The sequence below is a fragment of the Streptopelia decaocto genome (assembly GCF_964273445.1).
Source record: "Streptopelia decaocto genome assembly, chromosome: 7".
Taxonomy (NCBI): domain Eukaryota; kingdom Metazoa; phylum Chordata; class Aves; order Columbiformes; family Columbidae; genus Streptopelia; species Streptopelia decaocto.
Window position 1 is genome coordinate 62,856,450 of NC_138661.1, and position 22,412 is coordinate 62,878,861.

Below are 22,412 nucleotides of genomic sequence, written 5' to 3' on the forward strand. Positions count from 1 at the left end.
AGATGCTGCTTTTGAGACTGATAGCAGATCTCTTAATGCATATCTAGAAGATTATTTGGGAAGGCCTTAAGGTCTGTCTGTGTGACGCATTTTGTTCTTTCCTTTTGGAGCTCAAACACACAAGCATGGCCTTAAAAGGGATTGCTTCTTAACCTGTCTTTATGGTGCAGTCTCTTCTTGGTTTAGATCTCCCTGAAACGTATAGGATGTTAGAAATTGCTTTATATTTTGCTTTATCTTTTAAAAACAGCACATAGTTTATTTTCAGAGAATACAGCAGATCATCCAAGAAGCTTCAGCAAATAACAACCAAAAGTGTGTGTGATTAAAAAACATCTTGTCCGCATTGCCGGTGTCTTAGAAAAAGGCTCTTTCCCCCAGATACACAACTCAGGAGGAGGAGATTCTGTTACAGCTTTTCAGGATTGTGCAAATGACTTCCATTAGTTTTCACACAATAGCCCAAGGCTTTTGAGGAAGGACTGGACTAGAAACTCATCTCACTTATTCCCATATGTTGTGCTCATTTAGACAAGGAAGTTTCCAAAACACTGCGGCAGTTGAAGCACAAGAGACATCTTGAACAGTGAAAATCTTGTTCATATTTTAAGCATTTTTAGCTGTTAAAAAGATACTATCTGTGGAGAGATTAATGAGCAATAAGTGAACTATGTTGGATCCAGGCTTGCAGAATGCAGTTTAACTGCTTTAGGTTTCAGCACACTCATTTAATTACTGGGTTACTGAAGGTTTTCTCCGCTGTGGGGGGGGACGCACATGTGTGGATGGGAAACACGTACATTTATACAAAGAGCCATGAATCAAGTTTGGGGATACACTGCCTTCGTGTTGCCTAAACAATCCCACTTTAGATTTACCCCCTGCCTTAATTTCCTTTCAGGAAGACCGTAGATAGGTCTTACTATCACTTACACTCCATTACTTCAGTGTTCACTTCCCCTATGTGATTTAACATGCACAAGCTTAATTATTCTCTTCTGGCCTAGGGAGAGATTTCCTTCCAATAATTACCTTCACTGCCTTTTCCCCTTCTGCACATTAGTTTGTTTGAAGAAACGTAGTTTCTCAGTAAGCAACTCCAAACAAGGCAGTGCCTGGAGCTGTCTTGGAAATGTAATTTATACCTTTTACGTGTCAGGTTAAGCTTCGTTTTGCTGAAACCCAGCTACTAGATGTACTGAATTAGCGAGCTCTGAACATTTCTCCCCTAAGTAAAGGCGGTACAAAGCCCCAGTTTACCCTGTGCTTCAATACTGTAGTGGGGTGATACAGGTAAAAAGGGCATTTAAGTTAGCAAATAACATCCATTAATTCAAGCTTTTCTTTTTACCAGCAGCTGTTGTTTAGTCATACACTATTTAAATGTCAAAAGAGAATGACTCCTTATGAGATGAACATGATGCAGTGCTGCCAGACTGATTGCTCCTCTGATAGCAAAGAAATTACATATTTAATCTTGGGGAGATTTCTCAGGGTTATATCCTTCTGATTGCTTCTCATACTGTCCTCCCTAATATATAGTATGGAGGAAAAGAAAGCATGAATACCAAAGAACAACAGGAATAAAGTGCATAAATTCTTTGTTAAAATCTTTTTTGTTTTAACTTGGTGGTAGTTAGAATGGAGGTGTAACTGCTGATTTCTTGGAATGGGTGGTACAGAATTAGTTTGAAAAGCTTTGTCTTCTGCAACTTAGATTAATCTGTAGTTATACAAAATACAATCTGATACGTCAAAGGGATGGGGATGCTTCCTCTCTCCCATGTTTACTGTAAATAGCCCTTAACTTATTATAACTATTTTGTGGTAAATCTAATGAAAAGTAGGAAAAGGTTCCATTTGTCTTGGACCCCTGAATATCTAGTGCTCTTATTAAGATGGAATAATTATTTAATTCTTCTGTTAATTACAAATTAAGTAAATATATTTCTGAAATCGATTGTATTCATGTATATGGGAAAAATAAACTGTTTTGAACGTGACAACGCTATGTATGTTTTCACATTGCAGTGCCTTCTTCATTATATCCTGATGCTTGTTTAAAAACAGATGAAAAGAGATCATGTACTTTTCAGATTGGTAGCAAATATAAGATACTTTGGTATTGTGGGATCTGACACCGTAATTGCAGAGCGCTCCTTTGTTTCTGGTAGCTTAAATATTGATGTTAATAGGTGTATTGTTATTAAAAACAAAAAGAGGATATTATTTGCCAGTTTCAATAAAAACCTTTTCACCCTCTCAACTTTCAGGAGGTTAATTTTATTTGAATGGTATCTTCACAGTTTTGCTGGCAGTAGAGAAATGGATGTGTTGGTGGTTGTACATGATGAAATGGGTAATGGGAAAACAGGGTGCGAGTAACACGAAGGTGTCCATATTAGGGGCAGGTTTTGAGCTGCATGGCAAGTTTTACTGGCCCCAATTTACTGATTCAGTAAACCCCATAGTCTTTCAAAGCAAAAGAAACTGGACCTCTTTGAAATAAGTGAGAACAAGAAAAACCAGATCTTTTTATTAATGGAGCTTGGGAGGGGTGTTTTTTTGTCCACCTTGCATCCATTGTAGTTGTCTTCACTGCAATGTACGTTTATACATCAAAAAGGAATTTACATTGACCAGCAGCCTTTAGGTAAGAGCTGGAGTGTATTTCCTTGCCTACAGGATAGCTATGATGAAGTGAAATATACGCCCGTGTTTGTTGTCTCCATGCCCTTGTCTCCTTGGCTTCACAAGCCCTATTTTCTTCTTGGAGTTAATCTGTAAAATACACATTGCTGGAAAGATCCGTGTGCTAGAAATACAGGCAGATTACTTGATTGCCTTTCTTGGGTCTCTTGCTTTTCCATCGCACATGCTTTGGATGTGTTTATATAAAAAAATTGATCCTGTGTACATGATTAAACTTGACAAGCCTTAATCTCTGTTGCTAAGAGTGTGGGCTGGAGAGTTAATGTGGTAGGTCTTTGTTTTTCGTGTAAATACTTGTAATGTTCTGTTTGCTTTAAGTATGCTGGTTTTTTTCTTGACAGTTTAGTGATTAAAATCTACTCAATTTTAAATAGGTGTAGTCATGTAAATACTGAGAACAGAGTTAAACTGAAGAGAGAACTTAACCTTTTCAAGAAAATTACTAGTCATAAGTGCTTCTTTGACCTCTTTTATTTATAATGGCAAGTGATGGCTATTGGGTTTTCTTGGCTGAGGGTTCCTGTGAAAGATTTCATTTGCTTGTTATACGCCTTTTCCTTAAAAATTATAAAGTATGCTGGTTTTTTATTGGTCTATATTTTTGGGTCAGCAATGATAACTATAATTATATTTATTCATTTTAGGGCAGAATCCTAAGTCCAGAGCTGTACTGCTAAATCTGGTTAGGAGAACTATCCAGTTTGGGATGAGCTTCGTAATCAAGTGATGCTGGTGAGCGCCTCTGATGTCCGGACAGATTTTTGAGGTTTGGTGGGTTGTTTTTAAGACCATAGCAGGTTTTAGATTTTTCTCAGCACAGTATGAATTTGGGTTGTAGCTGATGCATTGGATGCACTCAGGATGATATTCCATGCTTGTTTTCAGAATATAAATATCTTTTCTTGCTCTTTGCTGCTGGAGAGGAGTCCTTCCTGAACTGGTGTGGTAAATAATCATAGAAATTGTCAATAGTACAACAGAACTTGAGAGCAAACTCCTGCTTGGTCGATGTTGAAGCTCTGTCAAGGTCAGTGATACAACATGTTCTGATTAAGGCTTGTGAACAGGCTTTCCAAAAATGTGTGATTAGATTTAAGCCTTCAAAACCAAGTCATGCAGACATTGCGTGTGTGGCCTGGTTTCTTTTTTTTTTTTTTTTAATTTTATTACAGTTACATGATATTTTCTTGCAACAGGAGGAAACAAGAACACCATGTAGGACAGGTGTAGTCATATATTATTTGTTTGGGTCTTAACTCGGTGCTCTAAGCTAAGACTAGAAGAGATTTTGGTGTCTGATACCTAAATAGGCAAGTCTCATTTATGAAAAGCAAAATCATTTGAGTGCTTGATTACCGTGCCTTAGAGACAAGTCACTTGCTTGACTATGTGGATAAAAACACAAGCAGCCAACTCTTTGGTATATTAAAAAAAAAAAAACCAGTAATAAAAAAAGGTCTAAGCTGATTTACACCCAGTTGCATTTTGCCTGGATGCATGAAGTCTTTATAGCAAGTGGTGCTTGTTAAAGAATGCCTGCTGGATACATAGGTAGTGTAGAGGAGGATTTGAAACCATTGCTTTTTGTGTTCGCTCAGATTGGTGTTAGTCATAAAAACGTCTTTGTTCTGTTTCCTCTTCATGTTGTGTGGAGTGGCTGTCAGTCATAAAAAGGCCATTCCCATTTTCCTGCAGGAGAAGGGAGCGTTTTGGAGATAACCAGAGCCTCAACCTGTGGTTCTTCGACAGGAAAAATATCCTCTGCTAATGATTTTGGTAGTTTTTGACTGCACCTTCTATTGCTGGGCCGGTCTTCTGCGAGGAAGCCGCCCGTGTGCCACGGTCATGGGACAATGGAGGGAGATGGCGTTGGGTGGTGGCTGTACCCAGTGCTGCCCCTGCTCCCTTCACTGCATGCACCCCACGAAAAACAGTTCACCTGCTGCTCAGGCTGGTTTGCAATGGGAAAGGGCTAGAAGAATAGGTTTCCCCAAAGTAACCTGCACCCACAAGGGTGATATTTCACTGGCGTTTTCATAAAACTGTTTCCTTTCCTATTCATGGCTGGGGAAGAAGTTCTTCAAGACAAGAGCTGCTGTTTGCTCCAATATTGCAAGTTTCTGTAGCATTTCTGTGAAGCAAAGAGTGCCTACACTGCTGGAAAGCAGAGGTTAGTCCTCAAATGTCCTCTTTGATATACAAACATTGGCATTGCAACAGTTCACTTATAAATAATGGAGTACAGGTTACCATCAGGTGTATTAAATGCAAGTGGATATTTAATTGTATGCTAGGCCACTAAACCCAGCAGGGTATATATATAATACACTGTATGTATATATACACACCGTAGCCTTTGCAAGCTCCAATTTTCAGACAGTGCTGGTGCGTCAAATGATTTCCCTGTGTTCCGCGGTCCTTTCTCAGCTCTGCTGCAGGATGCCCAGGGATGTTTCATTTTCATCCACACACATTGTTCCACTTGCCTTCGTTTTTTGGGAGCTGCTGGTTCGCGATGGATTTGGGCGAGCTGTTGCGGTTATCCAAGATTTATGACTCGCTTGTATTTATTTTTTCTTGACGTAGCAAGGGACTTAGAGTGGGCACAGTAAGCTCGAACTTCTTTTTGTTGAGGATAATATTTAAAAGCTAAAATGTAACAGTATTTCAGTTGTGAATGTGTGGAAGTTGTGTGTACTGCTTAATGTGTTTCAGAAATCCCTGTTACTTTTCTTCCTTAAATACAAGAAAACAGGCGTGTAATGCCTCATTGAAAGGAGCCTGTAGGGGTGCTTTGTGAGGGTCTTAATTAAGGGCTTTGAAAGACTAAACAAAAGGAAAAAGAAAATGCTACAGGGTTATTGTTATTCCAGCCCATTGGCTCGGGGAGCTGGCCATCCATTGGTGCCTTCTGTCCATTTGGGAGCTGAATGACACTTTTGTTCGTGGTTAACAGAGGTGAAAGAAGCCAATTATTGCCTGTCTTTTCCACAGAGCAGCTGCAGACGGATTTCACTGCAGGCAAATATGGACTTTGCTGCCACAAGGATGGTTGTGATGACAGTTATTTTTGTGGAATTGTATGAAAGAAAACAGATTTTTTTTCTTCTTCTCCCTCCCCCTTCCCCCCCAGTGACTTGTGTAGATGTTTATTGAAAACTACTGTGAATATGCTGGCGTGGAATGGGAACGTGTAAAGGGCCGGATTCCCCACGCTAACAGTGCAATCGCCTTTTTCTCTGGGCATGTGAGAGAGTGAGGTTTTTGGATTTCTTTTTCTCTTATTTTTTCTTTTTCTTTGCAATTGCAGCTAATTTTAACTGCGGGGTTTTTCTAATTGGTGTGCAATGGGCATTAACCCTCTGGCTGCCAGCCTGGTGCTTTGTGTGCGGTGGTGCTGGAGGGACCTCTCTGCAGGTTAGCAGGAGATCCTACAGCGACAAAATCAATCTCTGCATGCCATTAGGGACCTCAGAAAGTATCTCCGTACCTGAAACTTGCTGCCCCTTCTCCCACATCTCTATCGCTTGCTCCAGTGTATCATAAAATCTTTTCCAACAGCTCTTGCTTTTATAATTCAAAATTTATTCCTTTCCCCCTCCTTTGGTTGAGCCTCTAAATGTGTGATAAGACTCGGTTGATGAAGAATCATTTTAATGGTTTTGATTCTGGAGAAGTCTTCTTCCAGTTTGGGGCAAATTGGGAGTAAGGAGCCACATCTCAGAGTCGATCCATCTTAGTTTGTTAGGCTGAAATGCCTCTCGGCGTATGAGCTGCTGTGGTTGTGGCAGGTTGCTTGTGGTGGCCTCTTTGCGTAGCCATCTAAAATCTGCATTTAGGCATAGTTCATAATAATAGTATTTAAAAAAGAAAAGGAAAAGGCGGTGTTCCTCATCTTAGGTGGCTTTCTGCTGCTGGTGAAAATGGAGTTTGCCTTTTGTCTCCTGACCTTTGGACATGAGGACATTCTCCCTTAATCTCGCAGTGCGTATAGATGAGTTGTTGTGCTTTCAGTTGGTTTCTCTTCATCCAGACTGACTATTTTCCCTTACAGATATTTTACTTTTGATGGCTCATCACCTGCAGATGTGACTGTTCCTGCTGGTTCCTGCTGTATTACCAACCCACACTCACCCAAATTAGTTGTGTCCCCCTTGAACTTAGCACGGCACAGGCAACCTCTTCAACCTAGAAACTAGTCTGTCCTTTCTTAGAGGAACAGTTGGTGGCCAAATTTGGAAAGCAATGGAGTAATGACTTTCTTTTGTTTCGTGTTGTGGATTTTTTATTGGTTTTTGTTTGGTTGGTTTTTGTTTTGTGGGTTTTTTTTGTTTGTTTTTTGTTTTTTTTTTTTTCCTGCCCAAATGCCCATACCACTAGCTAGTTTATTACTGCAGGCTTTAGGAGAAAAAAAACCCCACCATTCTATAAATGCACACCATGGGTGCTGCTGTCACTGGATTCTGAACTTAATGCATAGTATTATATGTTGCTTTAAGATGACAGCACAAGCACATTGAGGATGAGGGAAAACAATAAAAGCCGCACAACTTTGACCACCAAGGAAAGACTTGTGCTTTTTCACAACAAGGCAAAGTGTACGTCAAGTTTTGCTTCTTGAAATGAAATATTAGTTCTGTGATAAGTTAGATAAGAATGAGATAATTCCTGACACTTCCATTATACAGGGAAAATAAAATTGGTTTTGAATACTTCCCTGGTGTCCCTTGCTCAATCTGGTGTTACTGAAGTAGAAGCTGAAGCTGTTCCCCAAAGTGTCCTGGTGGAAGTTTTGGGCGGCTTTTATTTCAATTCGTGTCTCATTGGAAGGTGAGGTGGATGCTCAACCTGCCCCTTTGCTTGGCCGTACATCTCAGATAAATCAAAAAGAGGAATGTAGCTGAAACCCGTATAACCCAAAAGGAATGGGGAGCTCACATGAAGGTAGCGAGGCTGTTTGATTCTTGTATTTAGCCATGTCTTTTGCTTTATCATTTGTCGAAGGGAGCGTTTCATGAGCGAAACGCGAGGGTTGTGTATTAGCGCATCCGCACTGCCACGCAGGAGACTTCAGGCAGACTTTAGTCCTTCACATGTCATAAAGTGGAAATTTCTGCTAAAATACTATGTGATAATTGATGATCAAGAATTTCCAAGACATAAGTTTTACTCATCAAACCTGCTCGTGCTATGTCAGCTACTTTAAGATGCCTTGAAAAGTGCTGCATGAAAGCGTGTTTGGTTCTATAAAGGCCACTCCAGGTGCTGCCATGAAATCTATTTTGACACTAGAAAGCTGTACTGTGCACTTTTTTAGTTTTCCCACAGTATATAGGTAATTATAGTGCTCTATTGCAGAAAAAGATGAGTTGTTTTCCCCTAGAAATAATTTTTAGTTACATCCAAGTTATGTTTAAGTGAAAAAATTCCTAAATGCTAAAGCTGTTGTGTATAGGTTTGGACTGATTGAAATGTTTACATTTTGTCTTCTGACTTAATCGTATCAGTGACTGTGTTCATACACCAATTTTGTTTTGCTTTTTTTGCTTTTAACCTTCTAAAAATGTAGGGCTTACCCAGACTTTTGAGGATCAGGTTGCTTTCTAAACATTGGGTGGGACAGACAAGGAGACCAAAATAAACCAGAAGAAAATGAATAAAATTCGTAGCACTTAGAGTTACTAAAGCTGGCGTTTTTATGAAATTGGGTTTGTAGCTGTTCATGTTTTCATTTTGCAACAGAGTGAAAACACGGAGTGAAAATGCAGCGGAAGATTTTTGTCTGAATATGTATGTGTAGTGATAGCACTGCTTTTATATCAGTGTAAACAGATTTAAGTGCGGGGCTCTGTCTGGACAGCTCAGAAACATCAATAGGTTTATCCTCCACCTTCCTCTCAGAGATGCAGAAAAGATTATTCTCCTTTGAACCTGGGATTTGGGAAGGGGAATCAACCTGTCCAAACCCACAAAATGAGTCTGTGCCGGGGCCAGGAACTGAACCTCAGCAGGACTGTGTCCGGGAGCTTTGGATGTGAAAAGTTTGTTGTAGTAAATACTGCGTTGCCAGGTGGAGGGAGACGTGGTGTCCTTGGAGTCCAAAGGGTGAGCCTGGAGAGGCCGTTTGAGTTTTATGGAATTGCCCTTGAAGCTGTTAAATGGAACGAAACGTGCCTTGTAGGTGTTTGTGGTTACTCAGCAGAGACCTGGGACTGCGAGGGGGGGGATCCAGATCTCATTGAACTGGTTGGATGACATAGTTTGGTGATGTTCTGTGTGTTTCTGCAGTGGTTGTTCACAGAAGTTTTCGATAAGGAAAAAATGCTTGAGAACTTCCTCAATAGTAATGAACAAACCTTGGCTTGGGTCGCGGCTGACGTGTCGGTGTCGGGTTTAGCAATGTGTGCTTTAAATTAAAACTCGGATATGCGTCTAACCCGGGGCTGACTTAAGTCATTAAAGAAAAATCGAAGTTGGAGCCGTTTAAAAATGACACAGTTACCTTGGTGGTTGATGGTTCAACGTGACTCTGCAATGGTGAGGACAATTGTCGCAACTGACAGTTCTGCTCTGTTTTAACTTGGTGTTAAACCAAGTTAAACTTTATTTACTTAAAACATGACAAATGCCCTTCTGTAAAATTCCTTTAGGGAATCTGGTGTTGATTTCCTTGAGGGTGTCGTTACGTGTTATGTTTCATTTTGGTGCAAAGCTCCCACTGTCTCATTCATTACCTTTCCTCGTTCCTGCTACCGCTTCAGTTTGCTGCCCCGCGTTTGTGCTGGTGCAGCTCTCTATGAGGCAATGCTCTATGCAGGACTCCTAACCTTGTCTGATTAAATAAAAACCCACAAACAAACAAAAAGACCAAAATCAGAAATGCTTTCGTTTAAATCCAGATTATTATAATGGCCTGACTCCAGCATATTGCCCATGAACAGTTCCACCATTGAGAAGGGAAGTAAAGGGATTGGAAACCAATTTTCTTCATCAGAAAGAAAACACATTGTGCAGTTGTACCCTGGGGGGTGTTGTGTAACCTGTTGCTACAGTGTCTTTTTGCCTTCATGTGTGAAGACCTATGGATTGAAAACAAACAAACAAAACGCAAACAACCCTTTCTCCTTACCTTTACTGGCCTTTAAAAATAATCTCAAGTCTTGTAGGAAAGGATGGTTTAGACGCACATGTTTGGGCTACACTGATCCCAGGTTCAAGCCCCTTACCTGTAGAGTTATTCCAGCCAGTTTACTGGGACTATTTTTAAATGAGATGAAGCCATTGAAGTATTCGTTGTGATTTCCCGTACCTGTAAGATGTGCCAGTGAAACACAGAAGCATCGCTAAAAGCAGGACAGCGTTTTGAACGCTTGTACCCAAAGGCTCCACCGCCAGGTTCACAACTTGCCTTGGCTTTGCCTGTAGGCCCAGCCATGGTATCTCGAGACAGGAGACAAGCTGGCTAAAGTGCGGAAAGACATGCGATCAACATAAAATAATTACATTGCTTAGATTTGGTCTCCCTCAACAACTGCCATGCTAGTTGCAGGGCATGACGAGTCTGCCTGGCAAAGATGCTTTGCAGTGGTCCTTTGGAAAATGTTGGTCCTTACAGATTTTAGCTGCTCTCCTGAAGTATCCTGGTAGTGTGTGTTACCTCAAGTGGCTGTGAATCTAAGGGGATTATCACCAAATACCTATAATGAATTTTCTGACGTTTTAATCTATAGTTACTTTTGGAGTCATCTTGGATAACTCTGTTACTTTTTAATAAATGATTTTCAAAGACTTTCAAGTGGGGGGGTAGCTGTGGTGTAACCACACTGAGATCTTCCCTCCTAAGGGTTTGGGTGGTGGCAGGACATACCGTGTTGGTTACAGATCAGGGATGGGGATGATCTGTGTTCCCACTGGGATTTGTCCATGGACTTCTTGCACAGGCTGGTTATTGGCATTTTGTGATGGATACTCTTAGGTCTAGGAGGAGTATCTCAGCACAGATTTGCCCTCACTCTTATTGATTAATGTGCCTATCACACTGATTTTTTAAAAAATTTATTTATTTTTGTACTTAATTCCCTGGTGTTAACTGTATTCTGGAGAATAAATAAATACAAAACGATGAATAACGCATAATTTTACTCTCTGCTATAAATAATCTCTAACTATGTAAGGGAAATACTCTTGCACTGAAAGACATTTTGTTTCCTCCTCCGGTTTACGGTATGCCCTTCCGTAATCTACACAAAACGTGTGGCTCTTAAAAATTAACTGAAGAGCGTGTTAACTTGCGCTGTATTCCCCTTCCAGGATACGATCTCTTTCATAATAATGCAGTGGAATTTTTTTCTGGGTTAATTCCCCACCATGTGTCAACATAGGCCATTAACTGTATGTGTGATTGCTTAATGGCTGGCCTGCCGTGACTCAAATACCAGTGCAAAATAGGTCTTTGCATACAAGTATTGTTCTCTCTAAGATCTTGATGATGGCTTGATTGGCACATGAATAGGGTACATTAGAGCTAGTTACTGTGCCTGAAAGAAAGCTAAGGCATCATGTTGGAAGAAAAAAAACCCACCAGGTTGATGTGAAGTGGGAAGGAGAAATAACTTACAAACATGGTGGGGGAAGAGGGGGATGTTACTTCTCTTGCAGGAACAGACCTGTTTGACATTTTTTTAGCCTTTCTGTGGCTGTCAGTGAAAATGTTGTCGATCCTGCTTCAGCAGAATGCTGAAGGATGACTGGAATCAACAGGATTTGTATGCTTTTTTAGTATAGCTACTGAAAAAGGGCTCCATGTACCACATTTTTCCCTTAGGAAAAAGCTCTTCATGGAAAGGTCTGTCAAGCATTGGAACAGGCTGCCCAGGGCAGTGGTGGAGTCGCCATCCCGGGAAGGGTTTAAAAGGTATTTAGACGAGGTTCTTAGGGACGTGGGTTAGTGCCAGAGTTAGGTTATGGTTGGACTCGATGATCCTGAGGGTCTCTTCCAATTGAAATGATTCTATGATTTCTTGTCACTTCTGAATATCTCTGTCCCCTCCAATAGCCGGGGGTTGGTGGGCAGTCTGAAGTTTGATTGCTTCCATGAAAGAGCAGGTTAAACGCTTCACATGAGTGGTCACACAGATGTTCTGGTTAGTTTGAGCCACAGAAAAGTGGATGGAAACATTGCATGTAAACTGCTTGTATAGCTGATAGAGCGTAATTTCTTTCCATCACTGTCAAATAGAGTGAACCTACATATCTAGCAAACTAGAAGCTGTCGGAGCATTCTCCTGTCCTATTTCCCTGCTTAAAAAAACCCAAAAAACGGTAATTAATTTATTTTGAGAAGGACATGGTGGGCAGTAGCTGGGTATAGCACATGAGAGTAGCACTGGGGGGGAACTCCAGGGCAGGTTTTTCCCTCCCGTGCTGTTTGTCTTGCCCATTCAAGCCTCAAACTCTTCCAGGTGAGGAGTGTCCCCATCCGTGTGTTTGCACAGCACCGCTCTTGTTGACACGTTGAACTAGGGCCCTTGGCTGCTTGTTGCAATACAAACAGCAGATGATAAGGCGTTGTGTTCATTAGAGAGATAGCATTGGGTACTTAGGAAATGGTAAGTGTGTTTGCTGGGTGGGAATGCAACCTGTGTCTTGTTTAGCCGGTCACAGGAGATGTTGACTAAGGCTTTAAGTATTTGGATATTTCATTTCTTACAAGAATGTTTCCTTGAAGAAGTGGAAAAGGAAACATGCTCATAAATGAAAAAAATGGCATGGCCGATAGGCTTTTTGTGACTGCAGAGTGGCCTATGAATACAGGACGGGTTTCTGTGCTTTTAAGTGCTGGAGGTCCCCGTGGACACACCAGAGGCAGTAGGGCCATATTTAAGATTGTTGGGAAGAGATGGAAAGCAGAAAAATCTACAGTAATGCAAAAATTAGTTCTGAATCTTCCATTTTGTTTTATCTTTGTGTTAAAAGAAGCAATAGGTGAAGGTCGGAAGGAGAAATATGCGGGGCATGGTGGTGAGGGTTGGAGGATGTGGGACAGTCGATGCTGTTGGTGTCCCCAGAGGTGCCCTTGGATGGGGAGATGGGCACAGGTAGTTGTACAGACCTTGTCAGAGATTGGGAGAATGTAAATTTTAAATACAATACCAGTCTTAACATATTGGGACATCAGTGTGCTATCCCCGTATAAATATTAGCTAATAGTATAGGCTGAGGTAGCCATCCTTGCAGTAATAAATGTAGGTAGTATGTAAAAGGTAAGAAATTAATTACTCAGCATATTACTTAATTTTTTTTAAACTCAAAACCAGTTGCAAGCTCCAACACTTTCCAAGTGTAACCTCCTCTGTGAACATATTTCCTTTGCCTGATATTTGCCTCCTGTTTGTGATTTTTAGCTGTTGGGGCTGGCATGTCTGCATGGGGTGCATATCCTCGAATGTCAGCTGCGTTCATTGGATTCGCAGCGTGGGCAGTCACAGCAGCAGTTGTGAAGCGCTTCTGGAAGAGAATTGTTTGCTTCTTGTTATCAGGAAGACACAGTAAAGCAAAACACAACAAACCCTGAACTTTTTTTATTTGAATGTATTTAATTAGTTTCCTTGCTGATCCTCTAGGCTTTCTATGCTTTCATTACATACCAAATATGATTAAGACATGGGGCAGTATTAATGCAAACTTATGTACTTCATCCCATCAGTGGTTTTATGTTCATCCTGAAGGAACGGGCTAATAGGAAAGTAGGTCTAAAATAGTTATAACTCAACTCCTGTTCTCCCCTGGGACTGCCTGCTGAGCTGGGTGATTTGGTTGAAAATTACTCTGGTTTTCATCATATGAGCATGTTCCTACAAGGAGTTCGGCACTGAATGTGTTGCTTCAAGACCGTAGCACCACAATACGACTTGGATTGGTCTCACTGTGAGTTTTCCTGATGTCTTTTTCTTCTCTGGCTGCCACCGCACCAGTTTCCCTGGTTAATGCAGATGTCGCCATACAGCCACATATACCTCTGTCCCTTTTTTTGATAATTGGCAAAGAATTGTTGGTGTGGTGTGCTAAGAAAAATATATCTCTTGCTTTGTCTTTAGTGTCTTCACAGGTGTTAACATAGAGACTTTATCCCACATATCAATGGTTCCAGTAGTAATAGGTGGCTAATTGTTGCTGACTATTTGACTTGCGTTTGCAATAACCTGGCTTATTTAATGTAATTTCTAAAAATACTAACAGCTCCAGCTTTTCCTAGTACTACTGAAGCTGGGTCAGGGTTACTACCTGGGGAATTTTACATAAGATTAAGACCTTTTACCTAATAGTTTTATATAAGTAGGTAGGAGGGCTTTATTCAAATATAGATAGCTCTGCCTAAATCATTTTGTAAGTGTTATAATTAAACAACTCGGTGGCAGAGGGCCCAGACCTTGGAAAAGACTGAATGGAGCCTACAGTATTACATGCTATTATCTATCAGCAAACAGGTTAAGCTTGCTCAGAGGGAGTATTTTATAGGATTTTAAAGGTGCCTTGTTGAAACATGATCTTCTTTCCTTGAACAAACATTCTTCTCTCTCCCCTTCTCTCTCTCCCTTCCCTTCTCAACCTCACAAAAGATGGAGCTTAGGTGGAGAGCCAAAAAGAAGTTAATTATGAAGTGACAGGGAGCACAGGGGAATATTTTGATTTGATTTTTCAAGCGGCCAATCTCAACAGGGTTTGATTGGGATCTACTTTTTCTTTTCTGCAGCTAGATATTTCACATCTTGCCAGCTTTCCATCTCTCCTTACCAAGCGGAGTATTTCAGGTTGTTAGCTTGCCTTTGGATGGGGCGCATGGACGCGATGGGGAAGACACGTGTGCCCCAAGTTCAGTGCAGATCCAAGTGTCGATGGCCGAAACTGCAAGGCAGGATAGAAGGAGCAGCACCAGCGTCTCCTGTGGGTTTTAGGAGACGTGCCCGCACACCAGAGCTGGTAGCGAGGGGGGTTTCTTTTCCTGACGTGCGCACATCTTTTGGCTGGGGAGATGCAGTAAGAATGGCAGGTCTTGTCGAAAAAAGGTTGTTGCAGCTGAGTGCCCCTCAGGTCCTCAGAGACCAACAAGATTTTCCTTTTTGACACCCATTAGTTATTGTGGGTCTTTAGCTTTCATTCTCTGCCCATATCCTGGGCTAATTTATTTATCATTTTTGCCAGTCCTTTCTGTAGCCCTCCTCAGGAAATCATGTTTCCCATTTTGTGGTCCCTCTTTGTTGTTGCAGCTTTTCTTCTCTTGCAAGAATTATTGTCCCCCTCCTCTGTTTCCATCATCTCTTGTCAACTCTCTGTTCTAGCCAGAATCCTGCTTTGGCAGTGGGTAAGAAACACATTTAGGGTAAATCTAGCAAGGCTCAGGCTACTTTGTGTAGAGGCAGCACCTGAAAATGGGAGGGAAAGCAATCTATGTGCTGCCTTCAACACTGTGACATGCTGCATGTTTTATCTAATTCTCTTTTGCGTGATATCACTGCTGAAAGCTGTGACCAAAGCCACTTTCTAAAGATAAGTAAGAGTTTCTTTTTTAAAGTGTGAGAGAACTGGTAAGTTGCCATTCAAGATATGAAGTCTTTCTGCTTGTCCTGAAACCTGGGGAAATTTGACTGCGGTTAGTGGTGGAATAAAGAATCCTTAGGGAAAAACAAAACCAAACAAAACCCAACCAAAACTTTCCATCAGGAGCTGGAGTTCTTGCGCAGAATGAGTATAAGAAAAAAAACTCAAACGCATTATGTTGCCTATTTCAGATTTCTGATTGCTTTAAGAGTAGTGTAAATCGCTTTATGCGGAGAGAGGACGTCATGCTGTGTGTTTTAACTGTATCCAACAAAGCTGCTTTCCGCTCCCAAATTATTTTATCTCTTTTGATGCCTATTTGCAACAGAGAGAGGTTTTCATAGCTTTTAGCATCCTTGCTGTTTAGTATACATACAAGGATTTTTAAAGATGTGTTAGGTAAAAGCAGGGGACTTTGCTAAACGAAGCTGGCAATGAAGGTTAAATTAGTTGTCAGGCTATGGCTTTATTTTCACCATTGGCCTGTAAAAATTAGTCTCTGCGGTACCTGGGATGGTAAAGTAGCACTTTAAGTAGGTTTCCCCAAATTATTTTTTCCTATAGTACCTTCCTGGAAGAAGCACCAAACTCCTGACCAAGGGTGCGAGCCGTATTTATTGTTCAAAACTGCAGGAGAGAGCAGGGTTGTGTTGATATTCCGGCGTTGGCATCTCTCCTACCTGAAATGGCGAAACTAATCCTAACTCTAAGGCTGTGATTCATGTTATCCTTGCGATGCAGCCTCTTCTTGCTCAAGAGGTTACCACCTTGGGCTGCTCATCGGTTTGGTTTCGATGCCAGCTCCTCGCCCCATCATGCCCTGACCTGCCTCCCTTAAACTTGAAGATTTAGCCCGGCTGCTTCGTTACAGATAAGCCTGATTAATGGCAAACTGCTGAAGGGTGCAGGTCTACCCCTGCCTTCTTTGTTTTCCTGACACATCTACAGAGTGAAAATCACGGCAGCCCCGTCCTCATTTTTTTCCTCCTTCAAGCTGTTTTCCTTTCCAGGGAAAAGTTCCCAAATACAAGCGTGGGGCTGAGTTTAATTTCAAGACAGAGCTTTAGGTTGCTGGGGCTGACAGATCCTGCTGTGAAGTGATGAAAGAGCAAGAAATTTAAGATAAGCCTTTCAGATACTGAGTCTGAACTTGAGTACACCAGTAAAATTTAGGGCAAATGTGTGGGTTTTTGGTGTTTTCTTCCATTTGTTGTGTGGTGTGGTGGTTTTTTTGTTTGGCGTTGTTTTTTCTTTTTAGTAACAATCAAAAGGTTTGTAGGTGTTGTGCTTTTCTTAGGGGATTTATGTCTGGATGTAATAACCTGATCCGGAATGGGCCCGTTAGCATATTGCTGCTGAAATGGGGCACCAGACAGCGGCTGATGTGATCCTGATGTTGTGTGACAGCATCATTCCTGTGGACACTGCTAGAGGTTGGGAAAATACTCTCAGGTATTGGTTTTGTTCATTCTTAGAACTTTATTTTATATATTAGGACCTTAAATGAGCTCTGGGCTCATGGACCTGAGGTTGTTCTGGTAGAGGAGGAGGAACATGTGGAGTAAGGCAGCTTCTCAGTGGAGATTGCTTTGACATATCCAAGGTCTGTAGTGACGGTTTGTCTTTATTATGTAGGCAGCATCCTTGATTCTGCATGCACTGATATATTTTTTTTTGTTTGTTTTTTAAATTCTAGAAGTAGTAAAAATGAATATTTTCTAAAAAGAAAGCACTAAAGACTTGGAAAGGACTATTTTTGTTTTGCGCAGTGATTTGTTTTGGAGGGGGGAGTATTTGCCATTATTTTGTCACAATATATGATGCTAGTCCACTTCTGTTGTGATTCTCCTATAAAGCATGCATTATTAAAAGTATCTTCCAAATTGACTATGTAGAATTTTTTAGAGAGTAGTTATGAATTCACCTAATTTTAGCGATATGGGTATCTGTTTGCTAGTATGTTTGTAAATGCTTGTATTGAAGCTTGTAAACTACTTAATAATTTATTACCAGTAAATAGTGCCCACAAACTCATCCTTTTACTGAGGATATTGTGGATATTTTGATTTATACAATTTTTTTTGTGTTTTTTTTTTCCCTTTCTATATGTTTTGTTGTTGCTGATAGTGCACTTCAGGTAGGGTTCATGTGTCTTGACCTTCTCATCCCCTACATTGAAACTTAATTTTTTTCTAGCATTTTTTTGAAATGTGACCTACCCAAGCCTGATGATTGAGGTATTGGCAATCAGTTTGAGATTTCTGCAGCACAACTGCTTTTACATAATATTTTTAATTAAACAAAAATCGATTTAAAACTTGTATGAAGGTCATTAAGAAACTTTGAGAGTTGCTGTCTTGATGTTCCCCAAAATCTTTGAATCAGTGCTATAAAGATTGGCTTATTTACTGAATAGGAGTTGCTATTATGTGTAACAAAGGCAAATACAGACACTCTGTAATAATTCCATCTTCTTAGCGAGCCATCATGATAAGCAGCCTCTGAAGTTTCTCATCATAATGCTAAAGACAGAATCACAATGTGTCTCTGTGCCTGTTTTTGTTACAAATTCAGTTTCACTGAAAATAAACGTCAGTAGAATTTGTGGATATTGATGATGCTTCTCAAATCTTCATTATGTTTCATGCTTACAGCCAAAGAGTCTACTCCCCATATTAAAATGGTAGATGTTAACACCTGAAGCTACAGGCAAAAAACAGTCTTTACTTTAGTCATTTCAGATTACACAGAATTTGCATGGCAGCCATGCCATGATTTCCATTGACTTCATTTAGGATTGAATGCGACACTTCTGAAACTCAGGCATTTACAGCTCAAGAACCTTCAAGATCGTTGTGTTAAGGTGGACGTGTTTTCTTATTTGTGTAGTGAAGAGCTATCGCATAGTAGTTGTGGTCACAAGTCCTTGACAAAATGATGTATAACATTCATAAAGTGCTTTCTGGTCATATGTACTGCTGACCTAGTTTTATTGCCACTATTGAATATGGTATATACAATTATAGGGTTTTGTATCACCTGGATAGTCTTTCAAGAGAGTTGTGATCTTCTTGCACTGATTACTAGTTCTTATGGTTCATGTAGGGTCTCCACTCCCTTCTCACCCTTCCACCCTCTTCATAAGCACTTCCCAGTTGACAGAGAAGGGGATGTGTAGTCCTTTGGAAAGGAGAGGATGAGCCGGGATGTGCGAAACTCATGTATTCATGACAATTTGACAAGTGTATATGGGGAGAAGGGAGAAAAGAAGTCGCGGCCTCCCGTGGAGCGGACAGCTGACGATTCATGTATCTGATACATTTATTCATTTTTCTACACAAGAAGAAAAAACGTCCCCTGCGGCAACTGCAGCATCTTGGGGCACCCAGGGTGGGATACGAAGCACCTCTTAAAACACACAGGCTGTGGAGTTTAGAAATAAATCATCTCTGGTTCAGTGAAGGAGTCCTGTGTGCTACAGGGGATTTTCTCGCTCATCTCTCACCATTGGGTTGGTCTTGTATGCGCCGGACCTTATTTTGAGCCATGCTCTTGAGCTGCGTTAGTAAAGTCTTAACAGCTGCTGAGGAATAACTCTTGGTTTATGGTGGGGTATGAGAACTGGTGTTTTGGCCTGCTGTTTAATAAACATTTAGTTTAAAGAAGTGACTGCACCTAGATTCAATGTAAAGTGCAATGTTGGTGGCTGTGGGAAGCAGCAGAGCAGCTGTCAGTCACTTGTTAATCTTGACATGTTTGCAGACATTAGTTGACACTGTCAACCGCTGTGCAGAAAATTTTATTTTATTTTTTTCCCCAGTAACTATGTGTGTGTTTTTTGGTGTTTTTTAATAGTGTGTTTTGTTGTTAGTATAAATAAGGAAACTTTTTTAATGAGCAATGTTAGACGTTATGGTCTGGCAACTGGAGGAATTATGCGGGCACTCCTCGCAGAAAGTGGTTTAATTACCTGCTGCAATGTTTTCAGTTGGTTATATGGTACTGACGTGACATTCAGTTTGTCACAGCACGAAAGAAGCTCAAATGTCCCGAGATACCATCTCCTTAGAAGTGTCACCAACCCCTCCACATGTTCATTGTTCCCCTTGGGGACCTGACTCTGAACCTCCCAAGGTCAGCACCAGGTCCTGGTGGGACCTGTGAAGATACTGTGACCATGAAACTTCTTAATTTCTCAAGGGGACTGTTTTTGCTGCTGCAAAATGGTTCTTCAGGGATTTGTGCCTTTCCAGCATAGCAGGGACAGTCTAAATTGACCTTTCCCCGCCTCATCAGAAGTGGTAATTCCATTTGAGGAACATGTTTGAAAGAGGAAAAGGTTTGGAAGATGGGAAGCAGAAGAAAGCTGGGAGGGCTGTACTCAACACTCTCACTGAATTGCTTGTTAAACTACATATTAAAAAAAAAAAAAAGGCAGTAACTTAGTGGAAAGTAAGAACTTGGGTTATGTCATGAATTGTTAGGCAGTTATTAGTTTAATTATCAAACTGAATTGTTTTCGTGCTACTTTTACTCACACTGAGTAACAACTTGCTTTAGGACCGGATTATCCGTGCTGGTTCTGTAGGTGTGAACTGAGGTGATGGCACCGGCTTTGCCACTTGGGGAAGAAAAGAGCCGAGCAGGTCTGCATACCTGTCGTGTAAGCACTTGCTGCCGGCCTGTCTCCGCTCACGGACCGGGGATGAAATCTGCTTAAAACTATTACCTCGAGGACTTCTATAGGTTTTATAGTAAAAAAAAAAATTACTGTGGTAGAGCTAAGACATGTTTCTGCTGTTCTTGTCAGTTGTTCCAGAAGCCATGTTTGCCAGAAACTCTTTATTAAAGTCCCAGTGCGTGTATTCTTTTTTTTTTAAAGACATTGTGGGATGAAAATTTGTGTGGTGGGTGGTCCCAATCTTTTTTTTTTTTTTCTTTAATTCTTTTCCTATGCTGTGGTTTTAGAGCGGTCTTAATCATCTGCATTAAAATTGTATGCATGTGTAAGTTGGTAAAAATTAGTACTTGGGGATAACAGTAGTGTAGAGCCTCTTCCATACATGCTTATGCTGTAGTTTCACAGTAATTTGTTTGTTTAGAGGTATCAGAAAACCTTTTTTTGTCAGCATCCCATTATATAGGTCTCTGCTCTGACTGGATTCTCAAACTGCTGTGCTTTGAAAGTTAAACATGCAAATTAAGGGAATGGAGCATCTCCCTTATGAGGAAAGGCTGAGGGAGCTGGGGCTCTTTAGCTTGGAGAGAAGGAGACTGAGGGGTGACCTCATTAATGTTTACAGATACATAAAGGGTGAGTGTCAGGAGGATGGAGCCAGGCTCTTCTCGGTGACAACCAATGATAGGACAAGGGGCAGTGGGTACAAACTGGAACACAAAAGGTTCCACTTAAATTTGAGAAGAAACTTCTTCTCAGTGAGGGTGACAGACACTGGAACAGGCTGCCCAGGGGGGTTGTGGAGTCTCCTTCTCTGCAGACATTCAAACTCACCTGGACACCTTCCTGTGTAACCTCATCTGGGTGTTCCTGCTCCAGCAGGGGGATTGGACTGGATGAGCTTTTGAGGTCCCTTCCAATCCCTGACATTCTGTGGTTCTGTGAAATTTCTAGAAAGAAATTCTGTGTGATGCTAAAATAATTGTTTCTGTTATCATAGCATCTGATTAGGTTGTCTTTTTCTCCTCCTTTTCCTAGAGTGTAGAGATCCCTTACTGTTCATTGATAAATCTGTATTTCTTCTTCCCCAGGGATATCAGCATGAATAACATCACAAGACTACCAGAGGATGCGTTCAAGAACTTTCCCTACTTGGAAGAGTTGTGAGTATTTTACAGACGTTAAAGTTTTGCTGCAACATCACGTGGCTGCATAAAGTGGGAGGTGGGTGGGGAAAGAAATATTGTTGAGTTGAGCTGTGAACAGAGAAAGCAATTATACTTAAAAAAAAAAAAAATAATAAAAATCCTGTACATGTTTGGAAACCGGAACAGTAAATGCTACTTACAAGGGACTTTTTACGATAATTATTTTAATCATGGCTAGAATGATGACACACACTAATTACAGTGTTATCCAAAGATAACACGAGAGGTGTGTAATTACCATTGTTTCCGAAGGAGCTACAGTATAACTGTTGCATAAGTTCTATAAAATATATGTTGTTTGGTTTACTGAGCAGCTTGTTCCCATTGCCCCTGTGGGCTGCAGATGCAGCGCTCACTAACCCATCCTGATCTGTATCAGGAATTCCAGTTCTGTGCTTACAGGGCTGCTTGTTCTGGGTTTCTCTGGCAGAAATTTTCTCTCCAGTTCCCATCTCGCTCTTCTCCCACTCCTCTTAGGTTTTACTTGGGTGATACTTGGACTTTTGAATCCACAAGTTCCCTTATCTGTGAAGGGAGGGTAATGGTTCAACCTTTGCCAGAGCGCATTGTGAATTTCCAGTAATGAGCAATAGATAAGACAACACTACTGCCATTTCACAGTGTCAAAGTAGCATTTCTCTTATCAAACAGCATTTAAAATACAAAGTAAGCTTGTCCTTATTTCTGGCTTTGGCTAGGCTGGAACTGTGTTTGCTACGCTGAGGTTTTTTTCAATAAATGCAACCTAAGGAAAGAACAGCTCATTCCCCCAAAGAAACAGGGAAGCGTTGTCCTGACTTTACAGATGAGGAAACAGCAGCAGAGAATGAAAGCCATTTGTGGAGGGTATGGGATAAATTAACCCCATAGCAAAACTACAGATAAAGCCCAGAACCTTTTGACTCTGGTTATTTGCTATGACCAACACAACCACCACACCTCACTGGAACAAGGATATTGAGAAATTGATAAGAGATGAATCACTTGTTTCTGAAGAAAAACTTGCACTCCTGAAAGCTGCTCAGATTTTTTTCCTTGCCTCCCAGCTACACTGGTCTAATAAGGTGTTTCACCTCTCTGTACAATTTTGGTCTCTCTTATATCCCGATAGTGTAGCAGCTACCATTACTAATACACTTAGATAACTCATTTTTCTCTGGTTCTTAAGTAGTCTTCACATAAGTTAGTACAATTGTGCAGCTCAGCTGAGCTTATTT

At 40.9% G+C, this 22,412-nt stretch overlaps 1 protein-coding gene across 2 annotated transcripts in view; it reads left to right on the forward strand.

Annotated features, from left to right (window-relative positions):
- The window catches only part of LGR4 (leucine rich repeat containing G protein-coupled receptor 4), a 76,797-nt gene that overhangs the window by 12,382 nt on the left and 42,003 nt on the right, over positions 1-22,412 (forward strand). For both annotated transcript variants that reach the window (XM_082058873.1, XM_082058874.1), the window contains exon 2: positions 21,079-21,150. In XM_082058873.1, the coding sequence (XP_081914999.1) occupies positions 21,079-21,150 (72 nt within the window). The remainder of the gene's footprint in view (positions 1-21,078; positions 21,151-22,412) is intronic.